At 40.5% G+C, this 18,018-nt stretch overlaps 1 protein-coding gene across 6 annotated transcripts in view; it reads right to left on the bottom strand.

Annotated features, from left to right (window-relative positions):
- MYB (MYB proto-oncogene, transcription factor) overlaps positions 1–18,018 on the bottom strand; it is an 83,738-nt gene that overhangs the window by 44,135 nt on the left and 21,585 nt on the right. For 2 of the 6 annotated variants that reach the window (XM_072824618.1, XM_072824642.1), the window contains 2 exons: positions 17,645–17,752; positions 5,112–6,404 (listed from right to left, as the gene is read on the bottom strand). In XM_072824618.1, coding sequence (XP_072680719.1) covers positions 6,288–6,404; positions 17,645–17,752 — 225 coding nt within the window. In that variant the 3' untranslated portion in view covers positions 5,112–6,287. The other 4 variants (XM_072824613.1, XM_072824632.1, XR_012030116.1 and 1 more) reach the window with 3 other exon arrangements.

The following is an 18,018-nucleotide window of genomic DNA, read 5'->3' as shown; positions in this document are numbered from 1 at the left end:
ACTAATAATATCATTAATGGGACACCTGGGTGGCTCAGTGGTTGAACATCTGCCTTTGGCCCAGGGCGTGATCCTGGGGTCCTGCATTGGGCTCCCTGTAGGGAGCCTGCTTCTCCCTTTGCCTATGTCTCTGCATCTCTCTCTGTGTATCTCTCATGAATAAATAAATAAAATCTTAATTACTGACAGTGCAGAAATGTGACATGTTTAAGGTGGTATATTCTCAAGGTAGAGTCCTCAGATCACTCTGAGCAATAAGCTGTAAGGAAGGCTGACAAGGTAAAGGGAAAAATCAAAGATGACCATTTTTGGCTTGGGAAATGAAGAAATGAGGGCTAACTGATGCAAATGAGAATGAGGACAAATGAGAAAAATAGAAGCTTTGAGTGATTATGAGCTTCATTTCATTCATATTAAATTTAAGAGGTTTATGTGGGGAAGATGTTAACATGGAATAGGGTACAGGAGTCTGGAGTTCTGGAAGGGGGTCAGGGCTAAAGATACAGATGATAATTAAAGCCACAGCAGTAATAAAGTCTCTTGGGAAGAATGATGGAGAGGAAGGAAGAAAGGGCCACTTGGAGGCCAAGAGGAGAAGAGTATCAAACTGTGTTAAAAAGAAACAACAGGTCCAACATGGAGTCACTTATGCTAAGTACCACCAAGACTTAGTAAACCTCACTGCAGTTTCAGCCTCTCCCAGGAGTGGAATTTTAAACCACTCAGTCTGGAATTTCTTGATTAGCACCAGGGAGGTCATCTGCATCATCTGCATGAAGAGACCTCCTGCAAGCTCCTCCTAAGGTAAGATAACCTTGCCTGAAACAATTTTCACTAATAACTTCCTTGTCCTGCCACCACTCCCATCACCCACTCTCCACCCCGGCCCATATATGCCTATAAAAGTTTTCTATTTGGCACAATTCCTTGGAGCTCCCTTCTATTTGTTTGAAGAAAGTCGGTTAGATCTTTAAATTTGCTCAGTTGAATTTTTGGTCTTTAACTAGAGGAAACCAGTAAGGAAGGAGGGAAACTGAGAGGGTGGTGCCCTAGAGCTAAGAGGAGAAAGGAGTTTAAGAAAGTGGGAGTGTCAATTCTGTTGATGGCTGCCAATAGCTGAAGTAAAATGAGGCCTATGAGCAAGAGCAGAGTTTGCAACATGGAGGCCATCAGAGACATTGACACGGGTGAGCTTGGTGGAGCAGGGGCAATGAAAGTTCACACAACGTGGACTGCTGGAGAAGGCAACATGAGGAAGTGGTGGCCAAGACCATAGAAGATCCCGTAAGTAGTTTTGCTGAGAAGAGCAGATAAATGGGGCTGTATGATGGTGATATTACTGCTGGGAGATGTAGACCATATTAATGTGATAAGAATGATTCAGGAGAGAGGAAGACATTATGATACAGGAGAAAGATCCTATCTGCAGGATGAGGCCCTGGAGGGTACAAGGATATAAGCTTGCAGAGGCCAAACAGAAGGGCTGGTCTCTGATTGCAACCGGGAGTGCTTATCCACATTAAGAGTGCAAGGACCTTGGCACATGGGTTTTTCTAGGAACAGGGTTGGGGTGGGGAGGTGGATGCTTTTATCTTCTCTCTGATGTCCTAAGCCAGGACATCAAGAATATACTAGAGAATATCATCAAGTGGAATTGCCTGAGTGCCCTCTTGCAGTTTGTCATCATGAATTTAAAGTAAGACAAGTCATTATATTTGGGTATTTTTCTCCAGGAAATTTCAGATATTTCCCTCATCCCGATGGCCCCTCCAACTCCAGCCCTGCTCTAGTTTGGCTTTATTTGTCAGTCCTGCTACAGGCCAATTCTGCAGGAAGGCTGCGCTGCTCCTCCAAGTCTAGATCTAGTGCTCTCTTGTCTCTCTGACCCCAGATATGACTGACTCTACTGTCATTGTCCACTGACTTCATCTGTATCTCCCTCCAGAATGTAAGCTCCCATTTGGCAGGGATTTTCAGCTCTGATGTTCTGAGAACTCTAACCCCAACCTCAAACACAGCCCTTAGCACACAATAGGTGCTAATTGATAAATATGGTCCATAAGGCAGATAGCAGTCTTTCCAATTTTCTCACTTACATCAAGAATTTTTCCATTGAATGTTAATGAAAAATAATTATTGCTTATTTATTACCAAAATACTAAGCTTCTTTAAGATTTATAGTTCAGCCTCATCTTGCTGCAGTTCTCAAAGTTACTATATATAATTATATACAAGGCAACTTTAATTTCCTATTGAGAGAGAGAGAGAGAGAATACAAGCAAGGTGAGGGGCAGAGGGAAAGGGAGAAGCCGACTCCCCATTGAACAGGGAGCCTGATGTAGGGCTCGATCCTGGGACTCCAGGATCATGACCTGAGCTGAAAGCAGATGCTTAACCGACTGAGCCACCCAGGCACCCCAAGGGCAATTTTGTTTTTAAAAAGGGGTTTGCATTTTATCTTTTATTTTTTTTTAAGATTTTATTTTTAAGTAATCCTTATACCCAACATGAAGCTTGAACTCAGCCCTAAGATAAAGAATCTCATGCTCTACTGACTGAGCCTGCCAGGGGCCCCTAAAAAGAGGTTTGCATTTTAGCTGACTTCCTTTCCACTCTGCTCTCTAAAAACAGCAAATAAGGGGGAAAAATTGTAATAGTGGAGTTAGAGAAGAAAAACAAGTAATAAGCTTGAAAATATTTTAAGTGTGGTATAAGAGGCCTGCACATCATATTTTATCTACTGTTTTTATTTTTCAGATTAGAAACTAATGAGTTTGAGGGAAAATATGCCCTGTATTTCCCACAAACATTTGTATGAGAAGGGAAAACCCATGAAATAATGACATCTGAGAGTGATTAGAAATATTTTAAGAAGATATAATTTAGATTTAAAGTTAGTTTGAATACAAGGAAAAGATTTAACACAACCAGGGACATGGGTCTCAGTGGTATTCACATTTCCATTGCTAGGTAATAGACATGATTTTTTTCTCTGACTGATCATAAGTCAGTGCTAATCAGTAGGCACTGCAACATTTTACAAAGATGCCAGAATGCGTTTACTCTGTCACGTAATCTTCAAAATATCCTACAACCTTGAGATGTACCTTTATGTCCAATATAAGTGAAAACATACTATAAGTAATATGAAGCTTGGAGAGATTCAGTACAACTTACATTAAGTCATAGAGCTGGGAAAAGGCAGAGTCTGAATTCAATTCAGACCAGTTGGTTGGGCTCTAGGAGTGACTAAACAGGAGAAGCCCCTTGTGATCTCTGCAGTCCCTTCCAGTTATAATATTTTATAATTTGAAAAGAAACAAATAAATTTCCCCCTGCACTTCCTTCTCCTCTTGAATTTTTAATCCCATTATCAACTGGGAGACAAATCAGAGTCATCTTGGTATCTCTTCTATTCTCCAGATGTGCACATGTGGACAAAAGCCTTACAAAGAGGAACGCAAAAGGACAACCTTTCCTTTGAGTAGTAAGAAATGCTCTTTCCATTTATTTTACTAGCTTAATCTCTGCTATGGAAAGGAGAATGCCTAAAAACAAAAGACCAGGACAAATATATGTCTTAGAGATGCTTAGGAAATGGGTGTCAAATGAGTGTATTTGTACATATAACCTAAATCTGCACTATTTTTCATTTAGCTTCCAGTTATTAGGTCGCATGCTTGTTGGAGAAGTAAATATTTATTTCAGTTCTGTATAATGCTGGATTCACTCTTGCCATTAATTTATTTTATGAGCTATAATCTGACCTCTACGTTTAACTCTGTAATCAGCAATGCACATCATTAGATGAACATCTGGCACACGACATGGCATGCATTACTTAATTATGGAAAGCATATGTAATAGCAAACACTGGGATAGTGTGTTACTTCACAAGATTTCATTATAGGAATGAACTCATTGCACAGATGAAAAAAAGGTCTCAGAAAGGTCAGTGACCTGTCAGAATTCAAACTGCTGGTAAGGGGCAGGGTCAGCACATAGCACGTACATTGGAGAGTTCATGAATACAAAAACACTGTCTTGGGTCACCTGGATGGCTTAGTGGTTGAGCGTCTGCCTTTGGCTCAGGGAGTGATCCTGGAGTCCAGGATCAAGTCTCACAACAGGCTCCCTGCAGGGAGCCTGCTTCTCCCTCTGCCTCTCTCTGTGTGTCTCTCATGAATAAATAAATAAAATCTTAAAAAAAAAAACTGTCTTAGGGATGATGTATTAATACCTCTCAAAAAGATAATCAAAGAATATCAAACAGTTTTTTAATTCATTCTTTTGTTCCTAGACAGTCCTAGAGCCTAGTGTTGGGGGTAAAAAATCCTTGGCTCTAGAACCACTGGGTGCATCATCCACGTGACAATACAAAGGCTGAGTTGGACCCCAGTGACTAGAGAAAATTGTAAGGAATCTATGTGAAAGGGTGATTGTAGCCCAGGGCAAAGATCGGTGAGCAGAGAGATGGCAGAGCAGTGGAGGCCATCTGTAAAACAGGAAGGTAAACCTCATGGGTGACTCTACTGGGATGCCCTACTCTTGCCTCAACAGATAAATGTCCTCTGGCTCTGCCCTCACAGGCTGACTGGCCTTACATCTGGGTGTTCCTTTGCCCTCTCGCTTCTGGTTGGTTCTGCGAATGAGGACCCTTGCCAGAGATGGGAAGGATAGAAGTCAAGTCAGGCATTACCCTTGGCTGTCTCCCTGTGGGGACCCCAAAGGTCAAAGCCCCTCCTGCCCACGGCTCTCCATCTCCATATGACCATGTACCTCAGGCCTGTACCCATGTGTGTGCACTAGCCCTGTGGTCCTCCTACTCTGCCCCACATCTGTAATAGCAGTACACATTATCCCAGTTCCAGTGCTGCTGGAACCCTAATACGTTTGCAGGATTCCTCCCAGTTGTCACTCTGCTGGTGGTTACCTCGTAAATTATTGAACCTGGTTTGCTGGTTCTTCTTTCTCTAAAGTAAGGACCCTTGGCTCCTTCACATGAAACTCAAGTGGGGCACAAATTACTATCACAAGAAAAGGGTTCTGAATTCACTCCATTTTCTTAGAAGTATAACTATCATCCACAATCACAAGAGAGAAGCCAAAAGTAAGTAAAATAAGGACACAGCTTTATTTCTCTACAAGGCAGTAAGTACACTGTCATATCAAAGTTCAGTGCCGACCATCTTGCACCAAATATTCGTAAGGCAGCCACTGGCTATCGACCCTAGTCTCTTGACTCCAGCTGCAAACACAGGCTGTATGGCAGTTCTAAGACCATACACCCAGAAACCAGGGGGACGCTGATCAAACACATAACCTCTGAATTAAAGAACAGTGAGAGTGAACTCAAAACAAAACACAGGACATCAACAACACAGATCTCCCAAAAAAGAAGTGCAATGCATGCTCTTATAAACCAACAATAACAACAACAAAAAACCAGTAACAACAACAAATGCAAAATCTCCCAAACAACTTTTCCAATGTATTACAAAAGGGGAAAAAAAGTACATATATATATATAAAAAATAAAAAAGTTTGAAATACTAGTGCATAGTCAATTACCTAACACCAAGTTTCTTTTCTTTCCATCCAAAGCTCTACTGCCCCTCTGATACTAGCAGCATGTCTACAGGCTAAAACCATAGCAGCAAAACACATTTTTCATTTGGCATTTACAAAATTAAATTACTGAATAAAAATATAATTTTTATAAAACTATTTCATACAGTAATAATTTTTAAAGCAAGCTAACAAAAAAACTCATAAAATGGCTTAGTACAATAAATGTACCTCCAATGTTATTAACCATAAATGAGCATTTACAATCTTGATTAATGATCCCATGGTATTAAGCCAACATTTACAGTAATGCATTGTGTTTAGTGGTTGAGAAAAGTGAAATATTGGAGTACCTTTTTGTGTGTAAAATTTCAAAAACCTCATCACAGGAAAAAAATACTGGTTCGTTGGATCCTCTAAAATACAGATAATTCATTTTATGTTAAAAAAATCCGCATTAGGATATTAACAACTGACTACAATTCATTACCTAATAATTTAGGTAAGACTGTTTTTATTTATTAATTTTTAAAAAATCCTTTTAGTTGGGTGAAATCCGAGATTTCATCCACCTAAATGCACTTGGTGCTGCTCTCAACTGTTGTACCACAACAAAAATAGGCTCTTCTCCCATTCATGAAAAGTTTCATGTAGAGGAATGATATATCCCAAGTCAATCTGAAGTGTTCTGAAAACCATAATGCTTGTTGAGAAACATCTCACATGACCAGAGTCCGGGTTGAGAAGGCATTCACATATTTCCGAGCCTGACCAGAGGCCGTCATCTGATCTTCCATCTTTCCACAGGATGCAGCTTCCCAGGCGCCCCCACAAGGCTAATGGGGAACAAGAGGCCAACACTGAGATTAGAACAGGAGACCCCTACTTCAGCCCCCAAAGGATTCCCAATCCCAGCAAAGCCAGCGGAGGGAATTCTGATGTTCGGATGGCGGGGGTAGACGCCAGGGAGCTTGTGTCAGATAACGTCTGAATTCTCTGACACCCCGGACTCCAGCGTTCTGAAGTCATATTAACAACCAGAAATCATCTATTGCCGAGAGAGGAAAACCCACCTCAAGTAAGATCACAAGCTACAGCTGCATCTTCACCCTTGAGTACCTTTTGTAGATTAGGGTGATTCTTACAAAATTGGAGACAGGAATGGGCATGATCCTGCCAATACCTAAGGTGTCCCAGGCCATTTATTCACTCTGCAAACTGGTGAGCGCTTTGGTCCTCTGAGGGGAGAAGCTCTCACGGGTGCTGGAATTGACTCACACCTACCAAACATGGTACGGTATATATTTTGTATTCTCAATGAAGCATCGATTAATGTAGAGATCCTGTTGACTGAGATCGCCATGCTGGAAGACATGGATGAGCTAATACCTACCAGGTGGCATTGCTGTCTGGGCCCGGTGTTTGGCACATCACAGTCACCACCTCACTGACACAGCACACCCTGAGGGGGAGGTTCCCTCTCTCTTCAACAGAGATTTGGAGAGTGGCCATAACCTGCTCACAGCCACTCTGAGGGCGAGGAGTGGAGAGCTTTCAACCCACGTCTGTCTTCTGCACCATCCGAGGCCCTGCCTTGCTTCCAGCGGAAATATGTACTGTTTTGCTCTACTTCATTCCCAAAGGATTTATGATGCTCACAAAATAAACATGAGGTAACAGGGATGAAACAGTGGACGAGTCAGGGTCATGGGTAAATATGGAAAAAATAAATAACATGCTCAAGGGGTGATATTTGTACGTAAAAAGTTTGTCACGAAGTACAGCGTGCCAGCTAAGTGTAAGCCACAAGCCTATCCAGGAACTCTCTAGCAACTGGTATAAGGGGGGACACGGAAACACAAACAGATGGAAGATTTGGGGTCCGTAAGCTCAAAACCAAACCAGTGGTTTAGTAAAACCACAACTATTCCTTGTAATAGTTGGGTAAGCCCAAGAGAGATTTTTCCATGGGACAAAAGAAGCCAGGAAGGGCCTCTGCTTTCCAGAGCCTCCAATGTCCTGTAGGGGACGAAGTGAAGACACATGAAGCAGGTGGGGTGACAAGAGACAGTGTGGGAGGTTAGTGGGGCCTACCCAGGTGCAGGGGGTGGAGTGGGGGGGGGTGGCACACCGAGGCATTGCCAGGGAAAGGGAAGGAAAGGTGGATTTAAGTGGGCAGGTGAGAAAGGGGGAGTGTACCCGGGGTGGAGAAAGAGCACAGGAGAACCAGCAAGCCGCGACGTGTACACCACTTGCGGGAGGGACCGCGAGACAGGAAGAGCTGGTGGGACAGTCAGCGCGGGTCCGCACGTGCCAGCCATGCTTTCAGGCGCTGCACGTCGCTCGTCTCGTGGGATTGTCACTCGGCGTGCCCGAGGCACCTGCCGCGTCAGTGGCCCTGTTTACAGGCTGGCCTGCGGTAGCGGACGGAGGATTTAGGCAACACCCTCAAGGTCATCCAGCTAAGAAGTGAGGAGGCCGGGCTGAGCGCAGGCCCTGGAGTGCAGGACGCTACCTTCCTTGGTGTCCTTCACAGTGAGCTCTGGGGCTCCCCACCGAGGTGCTGGATTGCAGGAGGAAGCGTTTAGACGGCGAGGCCAGAGTCATCAGGCTGCTAGCAGAGAGGAATCATTCTGAATGAACGTGGCGTTTGTATGGTGCTGGGGTACCCCAGCCTGCTGGCTGGGGCCAAGTTTCCGTGACAGAAGGCTCACGGGGCCGTGTTTCTAACTCGGGCGCTTTCTCAGGACACAGAGCGGGTTTCCTGGCCTCCATCCGCCGGGCGCCTCACGGCTAACGCAGAGGCCACTGTCCAAGTGCGCACGTTTGCTCTGAAGGCTCAGAGGCTCAACACGTGACACGAAATACTACACAGCAGGATGGATTGTCATCATATTTTCCTGGAGCCGTGTATCACAAAGATGACAGGCACTTGTTTGGGGCCGACTTCTGCCACCGGGTCACACTGAATCATTTCCTAAACAAAATCACCAGGGTAGTTACAGTATTCTTGGAAATCATTCTGAATAAACGATGTTTCTCCGGGTTTAAGCAAGCAGATTAAATACGCATATTTCTCTGGTGTATCTCTGTCCTCACAGATTCTGTATTTCAGTTAAGTTGGTTGCTTGCATGTTGTTGCTGAAGTTTTCAGTGCAGCACTGAAACACCAAATTGATGCGTGAAACCCAATTAAAAAAATAAAAGTTGATGTTGCCATTTCAATTACTGAGCTGGCACCTGCTGTCACTGTAGCAGTGTGACCTATAACTACTCGAGAGTGAAGAGGCAGCTGTGGGATATCTGTGCCGCACCCGCCTACAAAGTACTGTGCCAGTGCTCAGAACCCATGGTGCACGTGGGTCAAAGTGCACAGATCTTAAAAACAAGTGACTAAAGAGGTAGCAGAAGGAAATCCCTTCATACACTAATATCTTCTAGGTAAATCCCAAATCACATAAAAGATACATAGAAAACCCAAAGATACCTATTTTGAGAAAATCCATACAAACGGAGGGGAAAGGGGAATGAGGGAGCGAGGTTGGAGATAAAAGCGTGAAGCAGGGACAAATGTTTCTATTCTTCTCTGGTTAAGACTTTCCCTACTTAGCTGTACTTCAATTAATATTGACTTAATTTTCTAAAAGTGCAAATTGTTTAAAATACTATGTAGAAACAATCTCCTGCCTGCTTTTACCACATCTCTTGGTAAATGTCAAGTTCTGCCCCTTTGGCCATACAGTACTTAAGTTAATTCAGGATTCTTAAAGTCTGTTCAGGAGAGAATAGTGAGTATTATCAGTTTCACATATTCTTTCTTTTTTTTTTTTTAAATTTTTATCTATTTATGATAGTCACACACACACAGAGAGAGAGAGAGGCAGAGACACAGGCAGAGGGAGAAGCAGGCTCCATGCACCGGGAGCCCGACGTGGAACTTGATCCCGGGTATCCAGGATCGCGCCCTGGGCCAAAGGCAGGCGCCAAACCGCTGCGCCACCCAGGGATCCCAGTTTCACATATTCTTAATTTGAAATTTGGCTGTGTTCTCATTGGATCTCCCACATGGCTCACCACTAGATTCATGCCTGGCTTTTTCTCCAGGGCAGATATTGAAAACAAGATCAATATAAAAAAGGTACCATATATTTTTAATTAGTATTTTTAGTAAACTCTTCAAACAATCAGCTTTTCCTAAGTCAAAACAGAATTTTCTAGGAAACAGATTGAAACATCTAGGAAACAGATGCATCTCAATTTTCTAGGAAACAGAGCATCTCAAAGGCCTATAAGCCCCGAAGCTCAGAGCCTAGGAAGGGCAAGATATTTGGAACACCTGAATCCCCCAAGTGCAGACAAATGCCAGTAAAAACCACTGTGTATAGAACAGAAAGGGCAGCAGGTGAGCATGAATGGTGCACGGTGTGAGTACTTCTTGCAACAATAAATGAAAAACCTGATCAGAGCACACCCAGACCTACAGGGTTAGTTAGGGAAGAGCAGAAAGTCAAGTACTCAGATAAGAGAAGAGGTGCTCAGGTCCAACAGCTGAAATGACAGCGGCCTCCTTTTTTGCTGGTTCCTTCTCTCTCTTTACCTTGAAGCCCTGGAGCCTTTGGGCAACTTTTCAAGCAGACAGAACAGTTTTGACAAAGGGGGATTAAATGTCCCTGTGCTAGGCAAATATTTTTTAATACTGTCATATGGATCTTTGTGCCTTCTTATTCCTTCTTAAATTTTAGTTTCATTTACACTCAAGAACTGATAAGAATTATGTATTTCTGCACAAGAATTCTTGTGCTAATGCAGACCTGTCACTTGACCCTAATTCATTTCAACATTAATAATCCTACTGCACATCCTCCTTCTCTTGCCTGAGAGTCACCTTGTTTATCCTGTAATATGCCTGTAACTGCCCCCAGGCAAAAGTGAACTGTAAACAGACTGTCAAAGCTTTAACTGGGATATCCTGCTAAGGCATTTTAAATAAATACTTGGATCCTTTGTGGAAAACAGAAGAACTAAAATGAGACAAGACCATGTCCACAGGTGGTTTTCTGTCCGAATTAGATTATTTTCACATTTTCGTTTAGAATATTGTTTTTTCATCACACTGAACAACTGCTATTATCATTATTGTCATACTGCAACTTCACACAATAGCTGATGTCAGAAACCGTGGCAAAGTATGTGCTTCCCAAGTTGTAGACCTAATAAAAAATTTGTATCAGTCACAAAAATAATGATTTTGTAAAACCAAAACAGCTCATGAGATAGTACTGTATTTTTCTTTTGTTCTGTTTTTAAATAATAAATATAAATGAATAGTGTCCTAATGAGTAAGAATGATTTTTCTATTTAACCCATGTGAAGAAAATACTTGCTCTGGACTAAAATTCTAAAAGTCAGAATTCCTTCCCAAAAGGCCATCTCTTTTAAATATGTATCAATTTTATAAGAGAGAAGGTAAAAATCTTGAAAACTGTTAAATCTTGAAAGTCAGGGATAGACCTGAGATAAAATGTCACTTAGGTAAGGTCAATAGCCAACTTCTCTCACTCATGAATGTCTCTTTCTGTCTGCACAAAACAGTGAAGTGACCCCAACTTCAGAGTTTTTAAGTTCTCATAGAAAGAGCCTTCAAAGTTAGGGAATTATAGGTCTGGACCTACCAGGGCCTCCACTGCACACCCAAGCTTAAGTTAACTATTGATTATGTGGATAGACTTCTCCTCAGCTTGGAGTTTGTCCTAGATGTTTCCAGAAGTCACTCTCCACCTTACATGTTTATAGATTTTACAAAGAGTTGATATTCTGTAACCTAGGGTGTTACAATTTTTGGAAGAATAGCTCTTTTCTTAGTCACGTATTATTTCAGACTATTAAGATTAAGACAAGTGCCAAACTGCTCTCAAGCAATTCTATCTTTGCTGACCCAAGGAAGAGTCAGTATCTTAGTGTTTGTCAAGGTGAACCAAACAAAAAATCCACATTATGTAATGTCTGGGGCAGAGCCCTCTAAATTTGAGCTTGATATCCTTTCTTCCTTCCCATTTGGTCTTTCCTGTGTCAACCCAAAAGCTGTGCACAGAAAACTTGCTTAATTTAGAACATATATATAAAAGCAGGTCGCTGAAATATGACCAACGGCCATGTGAATTCTTGCTGGGGCAAGTGGAAAAAAGTGACCCAAGGGAGAAGCAAATGAGTACAGAGGTATCCCAGGGAGCATGTCAAAAACAGCACATGACATTAGGAAATGCCCCGAAAGACCTAAGGCACATGTAGACAGATTGTTTTCCAGGTCTGTTGACATGCCAACACAAGCAGTAGAAAAATAGAGAAAGCTAGTCAATCAGTTGTTTCATCTCCATCACGCCAAAGGTAGATCTGACTACCTTTATTTCAGGAATCAGTTGAGTCAGCTATCTCTTTGGGTGACCCACTGACACAGTTCTGCAAGAGTGGAACAGGGAATGAGAGCGTGCTAGAGGAAATAGTACACCACAGGGCAAAATGCCCTGGCTGTAGGTGAGGCCTCCTTGCCTGTCTTTCTGACAGAGACTATGCACAGCCTTTGCCTCATACTAGATACCACCAATGGACATGGGCACCTGTGCTGCCATTTTGAGAGCAATATTATGTCTGTTTCATCTTCCTACCAAACCTGTATGATGAGAGGAAGACATACTGTACAATTCATGGATGAGAGCATTTTGGTCTAAAGAGGTTAATGGATTGAGATCACACAATCAGAAAATGGTCTAGACTAGAACCCAGGTTCCTATTGTCTGCATGCTGGTTTATTGTGCTCTTCAGATGCCGATCATACAAAAAGCATTTATCCTATTTTTTTTAAAAAAATTCATTAACAATTTATAGAAAGATAGAAGCAATCAAAAACACATAGAGTGAGTGAGTCTCATCTGCTTGCAATAATATTTTAAGATTCTTCAATGTTGTGCAAATATGTTTCAATAGTAAGGGCCTGGGAAATTCACTTAAATTAAATTCACTGTTTTACAAAAAGTAAGGCCATGACAAGCCAAGTCAGGAAATTAAAATTTAAGGCTGTCATTCTGTGGTTAGAAAAAAAAGAGGAAAGTGAGTGAGTAAAAAAGCATATGAACACATCTTTTACATTTGGGTTTTAAATAGGAATAAAAGGAAATTATAATTTAAGAGAAAAATACAGAAGTTCAGAAGGCTTATAGCTTATGGACAGTTTCGGATCTGCCAATGAAAATGTCTACCTCCAGAAATGTGTATTAGCATAATATGTTTATTTCAAAGTGGAATACACATTGAGGGAAACAGGCAGCTCTTTCTTCCTTGCTGAGGAGGGGGCTTTGCGTCTATATGGGTATGTGTGTGTCTGCCTCAGCCTCTATTAGGGTAATTTTTGAATAGTGTTCCACCATGAATCTCTTTCCTGTCCCAAACTGCAAGCTTTCTAAGCTAAATTTTATTTCCCTAAATTTGATAATTTTATATTTTTCTAGACTCCATCCACTACCCCCACACAACATGGGACAAAATGGTACAAAATTGTCCAACGTGAAAATCACATATTCTGAGCTACATGAAAGACACAAATATCAAAAATGTCTCAGAACATTTTTATTATAGGAGTCTCTGTTTAATGTTACAACTTATAATTAAGGCACCTTTAGGGATCCCTGGGTGGCGCAGCGGTTTGGCGCCTGCCTTTGGCCCAGGGCACGATCCTGGAGACCCGGGATCGAATCCCACATCGGGCTCCGGGTGCATGGAGCCTGCTTCTCCCTCTGCTTGTGTCTCTGCCTCTCTCTCTCTCTCTCTGTGACTATCATAAATAAATAAAAATTAAAAAAAAAAAGACTCTTTACTCCTGTCCTTCTCATTACCTTAAAAAAAAAAAAGGCACCTTTAAAAAGAAAAAAGAAATCCAACAATTTTAAGATTGTGCAGCTGTCACAAATTCCTTTTGGAAGAAGACTGAGCATAAATAATTTTAAAAACAAATAGAGCATTATTTATGCATAATGGCTCATATAGCCTCTATGTAAGTGTTATAGTTTATGGACTGTAATTCAGAGTTCTGAGTTGTTAAAACTCACTGCTTCTCAGTGACCCCCCACATAACACATGGACATACCTAGCACCCTGGTTTTTGTCTCTACATACTGTTTCCCACTGAAAGGGTTAGAGATCTTTGGGGAAGTGGTTAATTCCAGGACGAGAGGAGGGAAATGTGACATTAAGTTAAAGCAATGCAAATTCAAATGAATTTGAAAATTTTGTTCCTCAGTGGCACAGCCACATTTCAAGTGCTCTAGCCACATACGACCAGTGGTCATCACATTAGACAGCAGCATACTGCGCTTTTCCATAACTGTAGTTCTATTGGACAACACTGGTCTAGGATTAAAAGAGATTTAAGAGACTGAACAACAAAATGCATTGTGTGCAACATGCATTAGAGATTTAAGAGACTTAACAACAGAATGTATTGTGTTTCATTTCTGATCAAACAAATAAAAAGATTCTTTTTTGGACTGATGGGGAAACTTAAATGCAGCCTGAGAATTAGAATATTAAGGAATTATTGTAAATAACAATGTGTGATGACAGTATTAGGTCATATATAAAAGCACCTTTATTTTTAGAGATACATCTGAAAGTACATAGATGAATAAATATAATTGTGTCTGGAATTTTAACACACTTCATAAAAAACAGATGAAGTATATATGGCAAAATGTTGATAACTGTTAAATCTAAATCATGGAATATTTTCTATACTTCTATGTCTGTTTGAAACTTGTCATAATAAAATCTTAAACTCATAGCTTCTTGCATTTCTAGTTTTAGAATATCAAATGTAATTTACACATATTTACATATATGCATGTGCTTTTCTATGTACATCAGAAGCTAGAACCATAAAGGTCCTCAAAAATAGTAATTGGGGCTCTGTCTAAAGTGTCATTGCCATAATTAAGTCAGGTTGATTAAAATTGAAATGAGAGAACATAGAATTACCATAGTCTTCAATAAACTGTTCTTGTGGGCAGCCCAGGTGGCTCAGCGGTTTAGCACCGCCTTTGGCCTAGGGTGTGATCCTGGAGACCCGGGATCGAGTCCCATGGTGCGCTCCCTGCATGGAGCCTGCTTTCTCCCTCTGCCTGTGTCTGTGCCTCTCTCTCTCTCTCTCTCTCTCTCTGTGTCTCTCATGAATAAATAAAATCTTAAAAAAATAAAAATAAACTGTTCTTGTACCTAAGTTATTTAGACACCTGGATGGATAGACAATTAATTGCCCTATACAAGTGGGAGATATTTTATATTTTAGAAGTGTCAAAAGTTTGAAATATTTTAGGAACCATATTTAGTTGTTTTAATTAGAAGCACTATGATAAAAATATCTAGATTGTTTGGCTAAAATTCCATTCAATATTTGATTTCATATAAGTACAAAGTATAAAAGTTAGAGGTTATATAAAATACTCTTAAATTGAAAAGCCGGATTATGTAAGAAATGCATTTATTCAGTAATACTATTCATGAACGATCTGCCTAAGTCAGTGAAATTGAATTATCAGTGGAAATACATGATATATTATGTTCTAAACAAAATTACCAAACTGCATAAAAACGTGTGTAAATATTGTTGAATCAGGATTATATGAAATATAAACAGAATGTTTAAATATTTAGATTAAAAATATTTAGATTCATTTGATGCATTTTCCAGTATTTACCACAGAAGTTTAAAAGATTTTAGAAATCACATATTTCTACTGTATCAGAAGCTAGAGTTCCATGACATGAAACAGTGGAAATACTTGGTGTGTACTTTTCATTAATTTAATGAGTATTTCTTAAAATGAATTAGTTACCTATAAGTCAGTTAACCATTTAGTGCAGATAGAAACACTGACTCTAAAATAAATTTTTGGATCTTAGTTATTTCATTTAGTGGAATTGCAAATCCTGCCTTCACCACATGATGTTATGGCTTTAATCCCAATAGGCAGACATTAGAATCTGTAGAGTGCCATATATGACTCCTTTATAAAGTAGAAAATATAGATTAATAAAAGAGGGCTACTACTTAATTCTGAGTTTCAAAGATAACTAATATTTCCATTAAATAATGTTTAAGTAAGTATGTTGACAATAAAGTTCCATCATTTTTTAAAAAATGCACTGACAACTTGCCAATTTCATGTAACATACATTTTATATCAGTACCATGTTTAGCTCTAATGGTTTTGGCCAAACTCTATTTGGTTATGCCAAAAGCTTTTAGGATTCAATTTTAGCAAAGTAATCAGGGGTTTTCAACTTATGTAATGACAACTACTTACACCATGAAAACTGTCCTCAAATATACTTATATGTTTGCTCTTTGAAATTCAGAATGCCTTTTTTCTATACTACTGTAAATACAGGTTGAATTCCAGACTAGGTTATAAAATATATGTAAGGTCTATTCTAGTTTACTGTACTATCAGCGATAGTCAAGTTCTATGCTCTAGAAACCCGGGGCCAAGTATTTAGGAAGGAAGAGGGAAAGAAAAACAAAGAAAGCATTGCCCTTCTGGACCCAAGATCAGAGCTAGATAAAACTTTGAAAAGGCTGATCTTTGCCTTGACATCTGTCTAACCTGCATCCTGTGTCCCCCTTCTGCCTCGATGGGAGTTTATTCTCCTGTCCCAATTCTTGGTGATGCACAGGCCACCTACCCAGGCCTGATGGACTCAAGAACACTCCAAAATAGCCCCCAAACACTAGCTTTTTCCTCTTCCATATTCTACACTCCAGGCAACAGTCAATCTCACACCAAAGCAGTTGGATCCAATAGAGGCCACAGGAAAGGAATTGGATCAAGAAACAAAATGTGCCTACAGGGCAGCCTGGGTGGCTCAGTGGTTTAGCGCCGCTTTTGACCTAGGGCGTGATCCTGGAGACCCAGGATCAAGTCCCACGTCGAGCTCCCTGCATGGAGCCTGCTTCTCCCTTTGGCTGTGTCTCTGCCTCTCTCTCTGTGTCTCTCATGAATAAATAAATAAAATTAAACAAAACAAAACAAAACAAAATGTGCCTACAGCCCTTCTAGCCGTATTTGTATTACCTAAAAAATAATACTAGGTATCACAAATACTTAAAAAAGGGAAGTTTTAAGATTCTCACAATTTGGGGGGAGAAAGCCTACCACAATGATGGGGAAGCCCTTAAGAGAGAGAGAAAGAAAAAAGACAAGTTCTCAAAGCACGCCATCCTGTCACAGGGCCTTTAACTCTCAGTACAAATAGCAACTTGCTGTTCTGAGTCCAGGTTCTCTATGTGACCTGGAGTTTATGAAGTCTCCCTCAGTGTGCCTCAGAGGGATGGAGGGGAGGGCTCTACAGATGGCTGGATATTGGGCTATTTAACATAGGGAACTGCTTTAAATAATTTAGGGGAGTAAATTTGCATTCTTATTTACATTTGGCTCAGGATTAATCTGAAATTTGTTGTATTTCATCAACATACACCTACTCAGAGTTATAAGGGAAATCTCTCTTGATATAAAACCCAGTAGCAGATGGTCAACTATGGCTTAGCCACACCACACTGGCAGCTGAATTTCTTATTCTGATAGTTAAATATATTGCAATCATTTTCCAACTAGCTCATTTGAAACATCATCTAAAATCCAAACAGCACCTCAGTTTTGATGGCTTACTAATTAAGTGTAAAAAACAAAAATTTTAAAACAAAAAAAGAACTATACCAATAAACTTTTTATAAAATATTTAAGAGCAAAAGAGGGAGATACTGCCATGTGTAATCCATGATCTTGCCCCCAGTCACAGCAGGAAATGTTTCACTTCATCATGCTTTGAAAACCTGCTCTAATGAAAACTTCTGGTGCATCTCATGTGAGCAGCAATAAGGAAAGTTAGCAGATTTTCAGACATCAAGAGTTGCTAAACTCCTCTATAACTCCTCTATAACTCAAGTCTTAAAAAAAAAAAAAAAAAAACCCTCCAGATGACAGTGTTTTGCGAATGGCTTTTAAGACACCAATGTTGGAATAGTAATTACCTGTAAGGGACTCGCCAGGGACCTGTTTTTAGGTACCGTAAATGCTTTGAGAACATTGTCTTCATCTTCTGATACTGGCGTCATTAAAACGGAACTTGTAAGAATATTCTAAAGGGTAAGAACAATTTGAAATTTAAATGAGCCTGGAGAATATGAGAGCTGACACAATTTTGATACCATAGACAGGAGATTATTATGAAGTGATACACATGACTAGGAACAACGCAGGGATCTGCCAGAAACTCTTCTTGCTGAGCTTATGAAAGACCTTACCTATGCACCAACCCTAGTCCCATTGTGGCAAACATCACTAAAACAAAAAGCTTTGGGGTCTGACACAGTTCTAGGTAGGATATGGGCACTCAAAAAAACAT

The sequence above is a fragment of the Canis lupus genome, chromosome 1 (genome assembly GCF_048164855.1).
Source record: "Canis lupus baileyi chromosome 1, mCanLup2.hap1, whole genome shotgun sequence".
NCBI lineage: Eukaryota > Metazoa > Chordata > Mammalia > Carnivora > Canidae > Canis > Canis lupus.
The sequence above is the reverse complement of the archived record's forward strand: the minus strand, read 5'-3'. Positions and strand labels throughout refer to the sequence as shown.